Source organism: Glossina fuscipes, unplaced genomic scaffold (assembly GCF_014805625.2).
Source record: "Glossina fuscipes isolate IAEA_lab_2018 unplaced genomic scaffold, Yale_Gfus_2 1, whole genome shotgun sequence".
Taxonomy (NCBI): Eukaryota; Metazoa; Arthropoda; class Insecta; order Diptera; family Glossinidae; genus Glossina; species Glossina fuscipes.
In genome coordinates this window covers 29,764,136-29,783,234 of record NW_023998415.1, presented here as the reverse complement: position 1 = coordinate 29,783,234, position 19,099 = coordinate 29,764,136, and the positions used below count along the sequence as shown (strand labels likewise).

The window sequence follows — 19,099 nt, the reverse complement described above, 5'->3', positions numbered from 1 at the left end:
AAATTAGCCTGAGGAGATGAAATAAGGATTAAGGATTAAAATTGTAATCAATTTCACTATTTAACGAATTTGATATATTTCTTCACTTCAGGGTAAAGATTCGCTTACCGATATATTGTCATTTTCTATTTAAAATGTATGGGTTCACTTAAGAGGTTACCGAAGCCTACCCAAGCAATTCTTTACATAACGATATATGACATTCTAGATTACCACATATACGATAATTCTGTTCCCGCGGGAAGACTTTTCATCTAAATGATCAGTCGCGGCGAATGCAACATACACATACAATAACAAGTGATTTTAATTTTTAGATTTTTTTTCAACTTTCAGTCGAGTTAAATAGTAAAGGTGAACTGAATGGCCGGGCAGATGTGTACGTCCAAATACCACTCGAATGCCTATCAAAATTCTAAGTACATTGTGCACATTAAGTCTTTGTAAATTTTTAAGAAAATACAAATCGCATAGTTTTGCTTTAACTGTGAAAATGTTAACGAAATTAATAAACTTTAGCCCAAACTTCCGCATGATACAAAACCAATATAGTGAGAGCACATATTGCATTTCTTTCGCTAAATTGGTTTAAAGTGTGACGCATATAATAGACGTCATTACATATCGAAACTATTAACGGAAAGATAACATCATTGGAGGCGTTATCGTTGAGTGGTAGACAATTGAAGAACAGTTCGTCTTTCAAGATATGTCAATGATTGCTCACGAACTTGGTCACATTTAATATACTTCAAAATTTGAACTATCTAAGCTATTAAGCTTAAGAAAATTCCAAATATTTTTTATTAAAATAATTTCATTAAACACTTGTAGAGCAGATAGATTCAGATATCGATCTGAAATTCGAAACAAGCATTTATTAGAATCGTTTAAATGAATCTAAGCTTCTTGGATACGTTTTCGTTAGAGCGGTAAATATTTAAAATTGATCTGAAGAGAAACTTGGGCCGCCTACGAGCCGACAATCGTCACGAATACAGTTTTCAAATGGTAATCCTTATCAGCGATAACCTGACGACAAAAAAAGACGTCGTCGGCGATCGAGATTTTTTGCATCCGTCACCATATAATAATTGTCAAGAATATATAAACTTTATAGGGCCTCTGCAGCTTTTTTCAATATTGCATATTATTAAGCAGACGTGGGCGATTGTTTTTCATTTTGTACAGGTACTACAAGATCACTCATAGAACATAAATGCAAATTTTTATCGTTGCATCTGTTGTGGTTTACGACTAGCGAAACAAATAATGAAATTTTATTTAGTTTTGCAAAAAGGAGTTAATCTTAGGTTATGTTGAAGTGTGGGCGTATCCCTTGACCGATTTAGTTCAATTTCAATACTAGCGTGTGTGCAGGAATTTCTAATAGTTTCGTCAAATTTGAAGCCGATAACTTAAATTTGGCAAACGGGCGGATAGATGCACTTAAATAGGTTTAGAATTTGATGCTGATCAAGAATAATATGCGTATAGTTTATTGGGCCTCTGAAGCTGCTTTCCGAGCGTTGCCAACACTTTGGCGGAGTGAATATTCTGCGAAGGGATGAGGCGCATTAAAAAAATTAAAAAGGAAGCAAAATGGCATAAAAATCGAAGCAGCCTATGCAGGAAATGTACTCGCATATAATAATTTTCATAAATACTTTTTTATGCAATGTTTTCAAAATATGTATTTGCAGAATCTATTGAAGCCGGTCTCCATCCAGAAATTAGAAATTTTTCCACGCGAGCATATAATGCATAAGCTTTAAAATATGCAACGATGGTTTAACCTGTGTTAGCGAAGAAAATAACCAGAAACAGAGTGTTTCGTGTCGAGGCTTTTTAAAATATTTATACATATATAGAGAAAAATGTATATTAAGATTTATATACAAAATATACATTTAAAATATATATATATATAAAAACGATAAATAGATAGATTTATTTGTGGAGATGCAAATAATTGAGATGAGTTGATATATAAAAATAAATTAAAGTATTTTTCAATTTTCGAAATCTAGATAAGTAGTTGCCTGACTGACCGACTAATTGATTAACTGTTTAAGTGATTGCTCTCTTAAGTCGGCGTTTTCAGTGTTTTTAGCATTTTAACCAAACTAAAGCCTAAAGGAGAGACGAATTAATGCTCTTGCAGTGAATGCACGTGTTCATGGCTTTTATATAGACACTAAGGTATTTGTATCATAAATTAACAATCTATATGAGACATTGTTGCCTAAACATAACGATCAAGAGATAGATATATTAGAGAGTTAGGTATTCAATTAAACTTAACTCTAATGCCGGGCCGTCATATATAATCATAGTTATTTATTCAGTTGTGCTTTATCGCTCTGGCGTTAAACAACGTTAAGCGCTTTCGATGGTATATTAAAAAAAAAAAAGAAAAAAGAAACAAAAAAACAAAAGAAAAAAGAACGAAAACAAGAAGAAGAAGAAGAAAACAGAAGACATCGAAAAAAGTTCAAAATATATAATATTTTCGCAAATAATTTTTAACACGTTTTACTACGAATTTATGAATGACTTGAATATTGAATGTATATATATATATATATATATATATATATATATATATGTATGTAATTTGTTCATAACCTGGGAGATGAGCATACGCGCGTGCTCTGCTAGTGTAAAGGAAGTAAACTAACATTACATACATAAATCTTAAAAAAGGAACTCAGAAAATTGCTCTCGAAAATTATCGCCTTTTTAACTAAACGTGTTAACTATTTTCATAATATATATACAGAGAGACATACAAATGAAGTGCGTTTGACAAAAAAAGGTGATCCTCTATATGCATAAAAATTCATACAAAAGTTGAACTTTTTTTTCTATAAAGACACAGCCTTATATACATACATATATATATATATATATATATATATATATATATATATATAAAGACTCATTTCAATGTTCTGTTTAATGGCAATTTTCTTCTTATACGATTTCGCGTTTTTCTTTATCTCAATAGAAATTGTATTTATTAATAAAATTATTCAAAAAAAAAAAAAAAAAAAAAATATATTAAGCACTTAACTATCGATTAAATTTTAATTAAGGGACATTGCCGTCATTATCATGATTTACATCGTTTTAATTACATGATATTAAATTACAGATATTAAATTATCAATTATCGTGTAAAGTGTGTAGAGCATTGTACGGTACACATACATTATATATTAACTATAAAATGCAGGCGAATGCAATGATAATTCGATTTTAAAACCATATTGTAAATCTTTGCCGTCAGCGATGTCTGATCTAAGTGTTTATAAATTGAAATTAAATTTTTGAGAATAAAATCGTTATCCACTGAAGCGCACTGCATCCAAGCACAAGTGAACAAGGATATTTCACATGTGCCCCTTTCCTCGTTCACAAATTTAATCTTGAGAAAACCCAAAAAAAAACAAAAAAAAAGGGGGGGAAGAAAGAAAGAGTGCACTTACTAGTACTTACTACTACTGCTATTGACATGTGAGGAAATGCAACTTGATCTTCGTAGCATAAATTAACTGAAATCGTTTTTATCGATTTCTTTTCCGTCGCCATTGAATCGAAAAATATAAGCTCTAAAGCGCTACAAATTTAGAATGAACTCGCGTTCGGCTATCATGTAATGATATCTTAAGGCAAAACTAGATAGATAAGTAACTACACCCTAAAGTTCGCTCGTTTCTTCAAGTATTTAAGAAGAAATTTAATTAAAAAAACTTTATAGAAATCATTCGGAGATGTAATTTTTGCGGCTGAATAAACCTGACGAAGAGCAATAAAAATTATTACTCACAGAAGAAATCGTCGATACCGTTCACGAATCGAAAAACTAAAGTCATCATCTAACCAAGCGTAAGATTTAGGCGCTCTTAAGCACAAAAGCCTATGCAAAAGTTGCATAAGAAGCAAATGTCCAAGAAATTCAGATAATTCTGAAAATATTGAATCTTACTTAGCCTTTACACGATCTAAAAACGAATCTGATTAACGTACAACTTCCTGTTTGGCAAAATTAAAGAAAAGTTAAATTTTCATGCTCTTAGCAATGCAAGCTTCGAGGCACTGGGGCAAGCGACACGATTTTTCGCTTGATTTCATTGTATACCGAGGCATAGGGAACAGCAGTGAGAAACCTGTAGAAAATTTCTTACATTTTGCTTATACATATATATATATATATATATAAATATATATATATATATATATATATATATTTATATAAAGCAAATGTTCGGCAGCAAAGGAGTAGGAAATTTACTTTACACACACACTCAAACCAATAGGGTAGAATTGAAAAACAATTTCATTTAACATGGGCATGTCAGTTGATCATTCAACTAAAACCCAGGAAGGGGCAATTTAGGCAATTACGATAAAATCTGCCAAGTTTCAACTTTCTTTATCAATTGTTTCGATCGCATACGACAGGTTAAACACGAAAGGCTAATCGTTCAACTTTAACGGACTATTTTACATTATCTACAGAAGATCTAATGCTTACTTCCAATGCGGAAACTTCCATTCTTCTAAGATGGATACGAAAATTCTTTATTTCTCTCGAGGGCGTTACATCTTGATAGAAAGTAATTTCAAGTTTTTCCCTTACCTTACATCCATAATTAGATTAACCGACACTATCTGAAAATAAGTTTTTACAAAACCTAAATGTAATCCGAAAATGTCAGTATACAGCTCGTTTCGAATAGAAAAGTTCGAAATATCGGTATATGAACTTAAGCCCTTTCAAGGCGTGATTGTGTCTTTATCTACGGGATAACTGAGAAGTTTTTTCGATGGGAAAAACGACTTGAATCTTTCTTCAGCATTCACTGTAGTAGTAGTTTTCTACTTCCTATAGAATTCTGGACGTTTTGTTAGTCATATAATGTACGAAAAGATGATTTGTATCTTTATCTTTAAGATTGATTTTGGTAAATAGCATTTCATTGTTCGCATCACTTACATTTTAGTAGCATGCAGGAGGCATATTAAAATAATATTTGCAACGCATAGCAATACGCAATGAAAATCTCACGAAATTTATGTATATATATATGCATATGTTTGATCAGCATGAGTAACGAAATCGATGTGGCCATGTCCGTATGTTTAAGGGATAAGCTAAAATAAGGAGCTAAAATAAACAAGTTTTCAAAGGCTCGCCTAAGTCAGCGAAATCAGCCCATGGGTCGATTTGTGTTTGTCGAAAAGGCCTGATAGATTTGTATTATCTTTAAAAGATCACATTCAAATTCGTCTTTAAGTTTCACTCTAATAAAAGTGATACATAAAACTCTGGTCTTGAGAACGTTGTCCTAAGCGTTCAGTAACAGTTAACGGAAAAACTCTATATACAAGACGTGCAACGGAATGTTTTAATATAGTTTCCATTTTGTACCGTGTAACGTCCCACAAAAGTCGTTTCTATTCTACTAAATATTCGCTTTATTCGTATACATTGCATACATACAGTGGTGGTTGCCCGTATCACTCCCGTATCTTTGTTAGGCGAATATTTTTGTTTACGTTTTTCTCTTATGAGTTACATGTGATCAAAAGTTCAGATAAAATCATTTTTCTTTGATCTTTTTATTGCGTTTGGAGACTTCTTTTCTGTGTAACACAATTAACACGAAATTTTGCAACAATTTAGCACAAATTAAAAATTGATTCACTTACAAGTTAATATTTAGTTGGTTATCACTTATTTCTAATAACTGTTGCACCTCTTCGGGGCATATTGTTCGTCAAGTACGTATAATGCTCCATTTGAACTAATATACTGATCCACATCATTTCATAAGGTCCGTAAATATTGAGATATTGAGACCCGTTGATTGAACTGGCGACTTCAATACATCTGCAGCAGCCTGCTCCATGCAACCTTTCACTGTGAATGAAGTATGTCTTGGATAGTTGTGATGCATGGAACGTCACCTAGATATTATTTCGTGAATGACTTGATGCTACGCCTCTATGCATCATTTTTCTTTGACCTCATTTTGTTAAGTAAATAGTTTTATTTAACAGAACTTATCAATTAATTAAAAATGACGCACAACATCACTAGTTACCAGCCAAGGTTACGCATTACTTGCAATTAAACGAAAGGGCAGAAGAAGGGCATAAAATAATAAATAAAAAAAAAAAAAAAAAAAACGAGAGCACACCGTACGCAACGCATACGTGAGGACAAATATTACGCGTATCTCTCTCTAGATCAGAAAAATGCATTTCATATTTGTAAGGTACGCTTTCGATCCCGACACGGTATAAAATTCGCGAATATTATAACACGATTTCGTAGATACGAATATGCGTGGTTTTCATTTGATTTTTGCGTTAAGGAGTTTCAAGCAAATTTATTTATATTTACAGTGAAAGTTCTTTATTCGCGGAGTATATGTGCCGCGAACACAGAAACCGCGAATACGGAATAGTAATTGGTTGCCAATTGGAATCTTTTTATTATTATGTATGCACTTATTAGATCCACGAATGAAGAAATTTATAGCCGCGAATATAGGAATTTTTTTACATTTTTTAATCCGCGAATAGTGAAACCGCGAGTGAATGAAGCGCGAACAAGGAGCTTTCACTGTATATATATATAATTTTTGTTTTTTGAATACATTTTTAATTTTTGTATTTCATCGTAATATTGAATCTCATCTATGTATTTTTGCTTTCAATATATAAACTTGAAGTTAACTTACTCTTTGAAACGAAATTTCATTACAACATTTTGAGCCTTAACTCTTGGTTTCGAAACAACGTAGTACATATTGCATTGATTTGTCTTACTTCAAGGTATCTTATAACACGATCTGGATACAATACGAATAAGGTTTCGGTACGAAAAGGTGTCAATTTTTTCGATTTATTTATTTTATATCTAACCTTAAATTATGTTATTCTATACGTGATATTTTAGTTGAAGTAAAAAAGTTTCATATAACATGATTTCGATGTAGATGAACGGTACAAATTAACGAAAAAAGCCGGCTGCATATATACAAATTTCGAGGGCAGATATTCAAGTTTCAAGCCATGTAAAATAATTTTTATTTGCTTTAACAGTGGAATTTGACTTGATTCCGGATGCGATTATCCAAAATATATTTAATTTGAAATCAATATCGATTCAATTTGATGATTTGATGAATTTGAATATTCATATTCTGCGTATCTGATTCGTTGAGCAAAATGCGATTTCAAATTAGTTATATAAATTTTCATTTTTGTTCTAAATTTTTAAGTTATCGCAAAATGGAATGAAAGATTGCCAACAAATGAGCGGACAAATCAACAAACATATATGCACTTTATATGGTCGCTTATGTTTAATTGTCCGCTATAGAGAAATAGTTGAAAAAGAATTATTTTTTTTTTTATTTTCGCTAAGCCGTAAGTCCCTCTTTTTTAATAAAAAAAAAAAAAAAAAAAAAAACAAAAGAAAGATTACCAAAAGGCACTCAGGTTGCAACATTCATGCAAACCGCAACACATAACCAATTTCTGATGACAGCTGCTTGCATAAATAAACTTAAACATAACGGATCTACATATGTAGTATGGTATGTATCGGTATGTATTGTGATATCGTTTAGAGTAATGAAATGATTATCAAATAGATGCAAATATCCGTTGATACGAAAGAATATTATATTTGGTTACTTCATTAAAAAAGTGTTACACAAACGAAAGCGGTACTCCGGTACTCCGTTTGTAAGCACAAGAAACACTCAGCAGAAATCGCCTAAATTATGTCTATTTTTGATTAAGAACAGAGTCTCAAATTTAACTATTATCCCTTTCAGCCCTCAGAAGCTCTGCCCGAAATCATTAGAGAACCATATTAGCCGAGTAATGTAACTAAATATGCTTTTTATTTTTCTATCCAATTACTTACCACGTGTTCATCATGCCTAACATTGCATCTTACACAAACTAAGGGTAAGAAAATATGGTCATTAAATGAATGAAATTTTTCGCTTATTTGTCATTATTAGACCACACCTATTATAGAAATGTAAAAAATATGAAATTCTTTTTCATAACCGCGTTTGCCAATGTGCTATAATTAACATTCACTTAAAGGGTTTATGAGCGAAAAATATTTCTCTTCTCCTTAAGTTATTATAGTCTTAGTTAGTGTTTGTTGCACCCAATTACATCACAGTAAGACAAGTACTTTATCTACGGGAGCTGTTTACGTCCTAGATAGTCTCGGTTTTTCCAATGAAAACGAACAAAAAGATCAGAATCTGTCATGAATTTTATATATAATTTTCGGTGCACCTACTCTAGGGGAGTTACAAAAAGATTGCAGATCTTTTATTGCATCGATATAAGGGCATATAGGAGCATTTAGGTGAAGGAACAATGACTATGAAATTATTGAAGAAAACTAACCTCGTGCTCCTTATGTCCGTCGCTAATAAATACTTCAACAAAATATGTATAAAGAAAAAAAAAAAAGGAAAAAAACGTAAGTTTCAAGCCAAGACAACCGGCTAACCATGTTTTGTATTAGTATTGGTTTATTAAATGGCTCAATATTTTTTGAGCGATGTTTTAGGCGACATTTGGGTATATAACGCCATTCTCTCCAAAAAATCTAAAAAAGCGTTGAAGTAGGTTCATTGAAATCGCACTCATATCACCTATCAATATAGCGAAGTTAATCGTTAGCAACAATCTTGTGAAAGGTGAGCGGTCTGCGAATGCAAACACTTAAGAAGCATATCAACAACGATCAAAATTGAGGACTATGCTGATCATTTCAATGCGGCTATCGTAGTCGAGTTGATCAAACTATCCAGAAGAACTTATTTGTTCGTTCTGCGAATAGGAATGCGTTTCGGGCGATCACCGGCTTCAAGAACTTCATTCATAAGTTGCCGGTTATGAGTTTTTACGTGGATTCGAATATTAGTCTGACCAATTAGTCTGGCCCTTGCCATGTTTTCTCTTATCAATGCTTAAAAGAGAGAAAGAATCACTTTTGGCGAGACCAGATAATTCGTTCAATGTCTTATTAAAATTGCACGGAAACTTGAACCAATGGAATTATTTATTTTAAGATCAAAATTTCGACTGCAGAAGACTACAGAAAATTATTTAATGGAAATATTTCTGATACCGTTTGCGTAAGATGTTCTAAGACGAAAACTGATAGTTTACGGTTCACTGATGCATTTGCGACTGAAACGAATAGTTTTGTTTAGTTGAGTGATCAAAATTCGTTTTGAGGCGATTGTATACATTTTTGCATTTTTCTTGCGTTTTCTGTTTTTTTTTTTTTTCATATTTTCCTATTCATTGCATTGTTTATTATTATTTCAATTAAGAGTTGTCATAAAATTGGAACAACCCCGCACATGTCGAACTGATTGATTAATTAAGCGCATGATCTAAGAGTTGGGTCCGGCATAGAGGTGTTTTCGTTTACTCTCGTTTTCGCTCTTTTGTTTGCTTTTAACAATACCCTCAGATAAATTACGCATAGATAGATATATTTCTTTTTTGCTGTGCTACAAGTGGATCATAACAAAAAAAAAAAAAAAAAAAAAAAAAAACCACTATACAGGCCAGCACATTGCCACAGCAAGCATTGAAAATTTTATGGGGGCACATGCTCTCGTATATACACACATTAGCAAATTGTTTGCGTTTACAGAGCAAATCAACAGTGCGACCGACTGTTAACTTTGAACGTTTAAAATGTTGCATTTTTTTCATACATACATAAAACTAACAGCTTTACTGCGCAAAAATGTTAACCCAAGAAATACGTTAATGACTTATTCGTCATTGACGGACTTTCATGAAACTATTTAATTAGTTTGATCGGTAATAGGTTTTTTTGCTCATAACTTCATCTAACCTGTTAACTGAAACAAGGAGTACTTTGAATACTTCTTCTTGGCATGCGTGTAGCGTTAACAGCGACTTCCTTTCGTCTTTTTATCAATTCACCTATAAATGTTAATAGTTTAGCTAGATGTTGTTTCGACTTTTATTAAACCTCTTGACGTCAACATTTTAGCCTTGAGGATCCATAAATTGATAGTAAATATTAGCAAATTGTATTTTTAATTCTAATTTCCTTTCCCCGAATTCAATTTTGATAAAAGTCAATCTGCTTTGAAAAATCATGCTTAACGCGTTGATGACGGTGGATATGGAAGACATAGCTGCATATTTAAATAATGTAAAGATATTCAATTTATATTTGTTCATTTAAATGATTATCAATTTTGACTAGAAAACGTAAACTGAACCGTAACATAATGTAAAAGAGGAAAAAAAAAAAGAAGGAAAACGAAGAAAAATTGAGGAATAATCTCAAATAAGGTAAAATAGTAAGAGAAACGACGTTTCTTTCCTTTCAATACAGAAATCCTTAATTTACCAGCTATAAGCTTAAATACCAAAATAATCAAATAAATGTCAAAGGAATGCCGAAAAAAGAACAAATTCAAATGTTGCGAGTCGGTAATGTGACGGCATCATAAGTCATCCTACGATTAACTTTTTCCAGCAATTGTTGTCATTTGAAATTTCAAAAGCACCTTTGCTAGTAGAAGAGCTAACAAAAACAGAATAATAAAGCAAAAGAAGAGAACATAGAAGCAAAGATGCGAAAAATAACGTCTATATCCGTCTCGTGCACCTGAAGTGCATGATGTTCAGGTGAAAAGCTTTGTGGCAGGCAACAATAGATAATACGATTATTTACGTTTAGAGCTTAACAAATCAAACCGACAACCGACCGACATACATTGTGAGTACATGATGTATCTAAGTTTTAAAAGGCAAGAAAATAACGTTCAGCTTAAATGTGCATGGGACGGCATCCACGAGGAAATAAGTAAGAAAGTCATACTTGCCTTAAGGCATCACCCGTTACGTCAAATGCATTCTGGCAACAGTTTAAGCGGAAGCATTCGGACTGTGAAATTAAGGCTGGCCCCGGGCCAGGTTTTAAATCGTTCGATTTACTACTAGAGCTAATCCGGTTTTACATATTATTTATCTGCCTATTTCTGCCAAAAGAGATTGCATTGACTCCCTTTTTTTGTAGAATTGCCCCAGTGGGCAAAGCAATGATCAAATTAAATATAAGATTGAAAAATTGGAGCGATTTGCTCACATGCAACACGTCTACAATCAATGATTGAGTTGACTGATTTTATCGCGCTGTGATGCCATCACCTATTGCCCTACCCAACTAGCTATCTAACTTGTTTACCTGAAATGGTATTTGCTTGCATTTTCTTTTTACAGTTACAACTATAAGATACATAATATATTAGTTATATTAGATAACATGGACCACAAACACATAAATTAGTTCTAAAGTCATCCGGTACTTCCAGAAAACTGGATCAACTAGGAAGAAATTAAAAATCTTTTCATATCAGCAAAAGTCGATAAAAATTTTAGAAAATTACACTTCTTGATAAACATTTCCTTGAAGCTTGAATGTTGAAAACAATCAAAATGGCGTACGCGGTAGTTTTAGTGCTAAGCTATAAATTATGGTTGAAATGATTGTTCATAGACGAAAAAGTCATCAAAAAGCTTCTTGTATTTCAAGAATTCCATGGGTAGATTCAGACGTGCCGTACGATCACATCTTTCGTTTAGTGGGATCAGAACAGTATGGTCTGTTATTAGGTGTTTAAGTCTAGTGAAACGGTTAATATCAAATGCTACAAAAAACGAGCGAAATTTGAAAAGAAAGCAAAAAGAGATGATTTTCTTACATGACATCAGTCTATCAGGGCAACGAAAATTCTTCTTACTAGCGTATGTTTGGGGGAAGCACTCGCTGAGTAGCGTTTCATTTCTTACGAAAAATCTGAAAAGAATCACAACTTTTTTGGCATGACGAACACAAATTGTCCGTCAGAAGATAGGTGGGGCAAATTGTATAGCTAACGAACGATAAGCACGACTTGGAATGAAATTTTTATTTTTTCGCTTTTTCAGACAAAAATTCCGCTTTCCGCATATGCTCATACGTGGTATAGACTTTATGATGAATATTACAAATCCTTTGATGCTAAGTGATAGGTAAAGAAATCCGCATTATTTGTTGCTACACCTAATATATACATTAAAATTTTCCTGCTCTAATTTTATTTATTAATATAGTTTTTATTGTTTCGTTTTTTTTTTTTTTGCAATAATTTTTAGTGCCTTTGTTTTATTTATTTGCTACAAATTTTACATACATGTATTGTGTATCCGGTTACGTGTTTGCATTGACATTCAATTTCAAATTGCACACAAGCATTTACATATGCTTATATATATATATATATATATATATATATATACATATAGCTATGCATGTAAGCATATATTTACAAGACTTTATCAAATCTCTTGTTTAGATAATTAAGGCATTTGCGCAAAAAAAAAAATAAATAAATAAATAATAAAAAAAAATAAGAAATGTGGAATAAGTATTAAAATCATACAATAATAGCGCATATATACATATATATGTGATCTAGAGAAGTCAATGTTTCTTAACTACATCGTTTATAAATTGAAATTTAAAGTTTGCCTGAATGAAATTTAAATCAATGCAACAATCGCTTATTTTCTGATTTCAATTTTGATTTGACATTAAAATCGTTCACGCCGTGTCTCCGCAAAATGTGTACGAATTAACTTTTGTCTTTTGCTGTGTGAAAAAAAAATTTTTAAAAGCAAGAAATAAATAAAAAAAAGTACCTACCTATCATACAAAAAAAAAAAAAAAAAAACTCCTTAAAATGATACGAATATAAAAAGCTGTAGTCAGTGCTACTAAAATAGTTTAAATTGTACAATACCCCGATAGATGAATGGTGAGTCATGGGGAAAATTCAAAAAGATTCCCAAAACACCAGGAAATGTGTGAAGGTAACAGCAGCGGTAACAGCAGCAACAGCGACAACAACACTACCAACAACAATAATAATATCAAAATGTAGTTTAATCGCAGTCGAACACTGTGAAAACAGGTTTAATGTAAAGCGAACAGAGAAAGTATCATTGTTGCAGTAAAGTTCAATGCATTGCAATGCCGAAAAAAAAAGAAGCAAAACGAAACAATAGGAAATTTGTATAAATAGGGAAAATATTTCCCTTCAACATCTGCATCTGCATTTATCGGGAAAGTAACTGAAACCGATTGAATAAAATTTATGTGTAAGCGAAAAATTCGGGTTTGCATTAACGTTTGAGACATTTTTTTTTTTTTTCTTAGAAATCATAATTACTGTGAGTGACGGTGCACGCGGTGCACTTTGTTAAAGTTATTACACAAAGATGTTCTCTAACATGCAGCGTTTTATCGTCTACGGACATATTATATAACTTATTCGTTGAGATTTCCTTTGAGTTGGGTACTCGCTGGGTCGTCTTATCTCAGTATCTTTTATATTTGTTTTTTGTATCAATCAGTTAATAGCTCGTTTGCATTAAACGATCGTGAGCAAAAACTGATGTATTATTTATTGCTTTGATGACAAGTGGCGGAATGCCGTCGTTATGTCTTATCGAAGCTTAAATAATAGTTGTAGCCATAAATATGAAGACTTGTTGGTGTGTGCTTTAAGTGCAGATAATAGATAAACAAAATGATTTTATGCATCTTGGAACGATATATGGATGCCAAACATCTCAGGCAAATACACTTGTAAAACAATTTCATAGTTTGTTCGTTTATCGATCAGGATTAGTTAGTTAGTTAGTTTTATGATAAATCACAATTTCTTGATAGAGATAATTTAAAAAAAAAAAAAAAAAAAAAAAAATTATTGTCTTCTCGTTTCATCAACCATTCGAGAAATGTCGTCAATATATGTTAGAAATGTTAGATAGTCCAGAAGGATTGGTAGGTGGAAGAAGATGAGTAAGAAAAATGGGGAAATCTGTGTTTTTTTAAGGTTATGAACGATTTTCTGGGCAACAGTCAGCGACTGACATTCATTATCGAACTGAATCGGTGAATAAATATAGAATATATGTTATAGGTTGGAAATTTTATGCGACCGCAAGAGATTGCGCAAATGGGACGGACATCGTCTTCCCAAGCAATGAAGCATATAATGATTTCTTTAGGTAGTAGTCTCTGGTTGTGTAGTAGTGTATGGTGTTGAATGTTACAAACGAAATGCCAATGCTAGTGAACCGCAGTGCATGTTTGCCGCTGAATATACATTATCTTATTGAAGGGGCAGTTTTAATCGTAACATTGCATTCAATAATAATCTTGATGAATGAATAATGTACATATAAATGCAGTTCATTACAATCGCAAAAGGGGCGGTGACCACTTTATCCATCTATTTATTGCAAACACAATCAGTTTCGCTTCTTTTTTTCTTTTTAATTTTAATACGATTTTTCATTTTTTTTTTTTTTTTTTTATTTAAGAGAGGAATAAAAAAGTGTGAAATTTATAATTAATACACCTACACAAATTTATAATGCCATTTATTATGCCATAGTGCCGAAATAAATGTTAATTTGTAAAGGGTTCGATTGACACATGACAAGAGACATTTACTTTCACTCTTCGATTCATGTGTCGATCGACGAATGCGAAACAATCTATTGCATGCATGCATGCGCTATACGAATGACAGGTAAAAAGCTTTGCGATACGAGGTGCGATGTGAACGTAAAGAAGCAATGCGCACATGATTTTAAACATAATAAGCGAAATGAATTGCAAGAGTTTTTTTTTTTTTTTTTTTAAATTTTATAGAAAAATTTTGTCTTTTGTTTATTTACAGTTACACAGCAGTTGTTTTGAACAAACGTGAAACCATGAAGAGTATTATTCGTTTTATTCGTAGTTATATTGACTTTTGTTTAATATATGTGGCAAGTATTTACATACATATAAGCGCGTTATCTATTTAAAATCTAATCAATGCGATTTCGTATATAATTCTCAGATATTAGGATTCATTTCGTTTGCAGTAAGTACAGCGATATCGTCGCCATCTTGTGGATTGTATGGTGCTCCACCCTGCCGTTTCCTGCCAGCACCGCCGGGCCAAACACCATCGTGCGCTCGACCGGGTAAAACCTATTGCGAACATATAGATAACTATCCAATGTAAGTTGTGTATGCGTTATAATGCTTAATCCATGAAAGTGTTTTTCGTATGGCAAAGTATGTCCGATCAAATGCGTGTAATACATTAAAAATTCATAAGAACGCTAGCGTATGCTTTAAGTTACTTATCGGGGATACGAAATATTTTTAAGCGCTCGCGTAATTGAATTCCATCCTCTTATCGAAGATTTTCAAGAGGACACATGTTCAAGTTTTGTTTATGCGGATAGGTGCGATAGGTGCACTCCAAAAGATATCATGATCGTGCTATGCTTAATGCTTTCTAGTTATTTGTTTTCACAGTAACAGAAATGAGCAAGAAGTTGAGGTCACTTTAACCATCCATTTACCAAATCAAACGTTTCTTCTTCTTCTTCTTCTTCTAATTATTATTATTATTATCACCAAAGGTAAATTATTGACAAAAATTAATTCAGAGAAAAGAATTTCACGGATGCATTAGTCAGTAGGAGAGAATTTTCCCCCACCAAGTTTGACTTACTCCGAAAGTGTTTAAAACCATGGGAATAATCAAGTACTTGGAAGTTAGTTAACTTCCGCTGTTGTATTACCACCCATATGTTTTCAAAGGTGTTGCAATACGCAAACTTTTAAACCTCACTTACCTTTATCAAGTGCTGTGAAAATATGTTCAAGCCATAGTCATTGGTAGATTGACCCGACTGAGCCACTCGCCACAAATTGTATACTTTGTCGAGTGAAAACTTGAAAACGAAATGAAACAAATATCGATAGCCGAATTTCGACAGCAGTATTAGAAAATGGAGAGCGCTTTGTAATGGCTTCCGAAGCATTCTTAATACATGATATGTGCTACGGTCTCCGATATCCGAAGACCTCATTCACTCGTGCAAGAGCAGGACAAAAAGCAAATACAGTTAATGCGAGTTAGTGCGAGTTAATGACTGATGCCTCACAATTGTCTTAGTGCAGTACACCCAGTCTAACCTAACCCAGCCGAAATATTTATACATTAATATCCGTTAGGTTTAGAAATGCATTTAGTTTGCATCTTTAAACATTTCCCAAGGAGAATGCTGAGAATTTCGGAAACGTGAAGTGTAACGATGTAACGATGTAAAGTAATTGCGAACAGAGTTTGCGTAATGCCGACGACAACGTTATTTAGGTTAGATGATAAGAAAAAAATGTTGGAGTTTGTAGAGAATTTTAAAAAAGATTTTTTATTTTTTTTTTTTTTTTTGAAAAATTTTCGACAAAATTTTAAGGTCGGTTTTATTAATTTTTTATTCATTTTCATTACGCAATGGCTTTCATAACGTTCAAGTTGTCAAGTTGTGGAAAAAACATATCTACCTGTCTAACCGTAAAATACAATAAAATCAGTTGTTAACCCGAAAATGGTGATAAATTAAATTGCTTTCGCCTTTAGTTCCCACACGCATATATATGGCGCATACGAAAACAAATGGGAAGTCAGACAAGATAGAAGCATGCGTGCATACTGAAAATGCTAATAACGCATTCATTTTGATGATGTCTGTCTGCTTGGAGTGTTGTCAAGAAGCCAGTTGTTAAAACATAAATTTCGGTTTTAGCCCGAAGCATAGCGCATTTGCATACAAAGTAAATATATACATAACCGTCGACGATGAAATTCCACAATTTGTTTTGAAAATGATAATGATTTGTTACTTCTGCGATTATTATTCTCCGTTATTATGTGTGCTTGCTGCTAGAGCACAATAGGCGCGCCAGACTTTTCGTTACGTTTCTTTGCTTATTAAAAACGACTTTCGTTTTTTTTTTTTTTTTTTTTAGAATATTAAAGTATTATAAAATATTTGTGGAATGCAGGTGAGAGGATATTCAAGCAAATGAATCGACCGCTGACCGCTGTTAACTTTTGTGACAGCTCTTCAAAAATTGATTAGTGCTTCATTTAACTGCTACAGGTCTTCGAAACCCGCTCTTAGCTAAAGCATAAGCGAACTTCGACTTCAGCCTTTTAACATAATTCTCATTATTATTATAATTTTTTTCTTTTTTACCGTTTATAAGGTTTATACGCCAAGAGTGTTTGGTTGATCGTGGTATCTCGAACTGCCGGCTTTGGTGGGCCGATTTTCAAAAGAGTTATAGTTTTTGAGTTTTTTATTTTTTTTATTTTTTTTATTTTTTTTTGTTTATCTAAAGTCGTAAATATAGCACATATTTAAAGTTATTTCCCTACAGTCAATGTTAGCGAGACGCGATATTGTTTTTACCTTGACCCACTAAACTTGACTTGTTAGTTGAATAATATAAACAGCAGAAAGAAACAAAGATAGTGGTGTTCAACAAAGTTTTCTCGAAAAAAATTAAGCTTAACATCTTGTTATTTTAAAGACTTATACGAAACGAGTTAAATAAAACTTTACAAAAACCATATAAAAGATATTCAAAAGATAGCGGTAAGAAGTGTAAAAAAAAACTATGCGTACCATACGTAACGCTTACGCTAAATGCTTTTCTTTCTAATTTTACAAATAAAAACAATTTAATAAGCACCAGCATTAAGCAAAGCAATAACTCATTTTCTTCAAAGTCCGACTTTTTTTTTTACTTTTCTCTTTAATCTCATGACACAACAATTTAAGGCACGATAACTGGCCTTTTGAACATTTCTAAGCTGAAGTAAGCCTTAAAGCGTCGTCAGTTGTATCGGCTACAGGTTAAGGCGAATTATCGATGAAAATATATTAAAAGTAGTGTTTATCGGTAAATCCAGCCTCGATTTAGAATATAAAATCATATCGTTACCTGTTTCGTTAGAGATTTGAAAAAAGAAAAAAAAAAAACATCTAACAATGGGTGGATTCTTGGATCGGTTTGATTGATTTTCAAATTAATACCAATGAGAGCGAAAACAGAAACATGTGAAGCAAAATCCAGATTTCGAATCGCCACTCGTCATGTACACAGACCTGCTCATACCTAACCCGAGAGACGGACATGGCTATTAGGCTATTTCTGCTGATAAGTTACATATCCTATAGCAGGTACAGGGTACGTCTTTATATGCATTACAAATATTTAGTAATACAATTGAAGCCAAGACATGGATCTAAGCAATTGGCTCTCGCCCATTCGGTATTTACGAGAAGATGTGCTCTGTGTGCCTCTTTTTAGGTTATATGATAAACGCGCATGAGTTTCACGCACTTCACGTACTCAGATGTAAGCACAAAACAATTTGAATGAACATGAATGTCAGCTACGCCTCAGTGAAGATAAATTAAAAAAAAAAAAAAAAAAAAAAAAAAAAAAAATAGCTCACCACTAAACTATCTTAATCCAGGTAATTCGTAAATTTTGGCAATTGACAGATGAAATTTTCATAAGTGAGCTTGTTATTTAAGAAGTCGAAGCCTGCCACTGATTAACCTAAAGTTGACAGATTCAATTCGAAACCTCAACGAGTTACGACGCCTTTTTGCAACTCAGCGCCTGAGCTTTGCTTGCTATCCTTCGACTAGAAAGTCATGAAAGCTTCAAAATTGCTATGCACTTTCGCTATAATTTTTTTATTCTTTTTATTTATTTATTATCTACGTATTTTGTAAATAAATTTAAAAAGTAAGGATTTCAAGGCCGCCGAATAACTCAAATCATATGTGCCCGTATATTGAAAAATCTACAGCACTTGCGATTTGGACCAGTGACCATTGAATTGTTAGTCGTGGATTCTTTACCTACTCGTCTACTCATTGCTAGTTATTTTTGGCCATAATAGATCGCTATTTTGCGTTCCCTTTCATCCAAAAAAATTGAACTCGCTTTGGCGCGATTTAAATCATGAAAAATTGCGACACAAATATATACATATTTATATATATATATATATATATATATATGCAGTTGTACAATAGCGAATGCTTTAATAGTTGATTTAAAACAAATAAT

The 19,099-nt window shown here is 32.6% G+C and overlaps 1 protein-coding gene across 3 annotated transcripts in view; it reads left to right on the top strand.

Moving 5' to 3' along the window:
- The first annotated feature begins 2,467 nt into the window (after positions 1-2,467).
- Positions 2,468-19,099, top strand: part of LOC119644911 (protein spaetzle 5) — an 18,428-nt gene continuing 1,796 nt past the window's right edge. The window contains exons 1-3 of one of the 3 annotated variants that reach the window (XM_038044652.1): positions 2,468-2,818; positions 14,844-14,934; positions 15,009-15,172. In XM_038044652.1, coding sequence (XP_037900580.1) covers positions 14,878-14,934; positions 15,009-15,172 — 221 coding nt within the window. In that variant the 5' untranslated portion in view covers positions 2,468-2,818; positions 14,844-14,877. Of the gene's footprint in view, positions 2,819-12,670; positions 12,909-13,098; positions 13,252-14,843; positions 14,935-15,008; positions 15,173-19,099 lie in introns of those variants that run through there. The other 2 variants (XM_038044653.1, XM_038044655.1) reach the window with 2 other exon arrangements.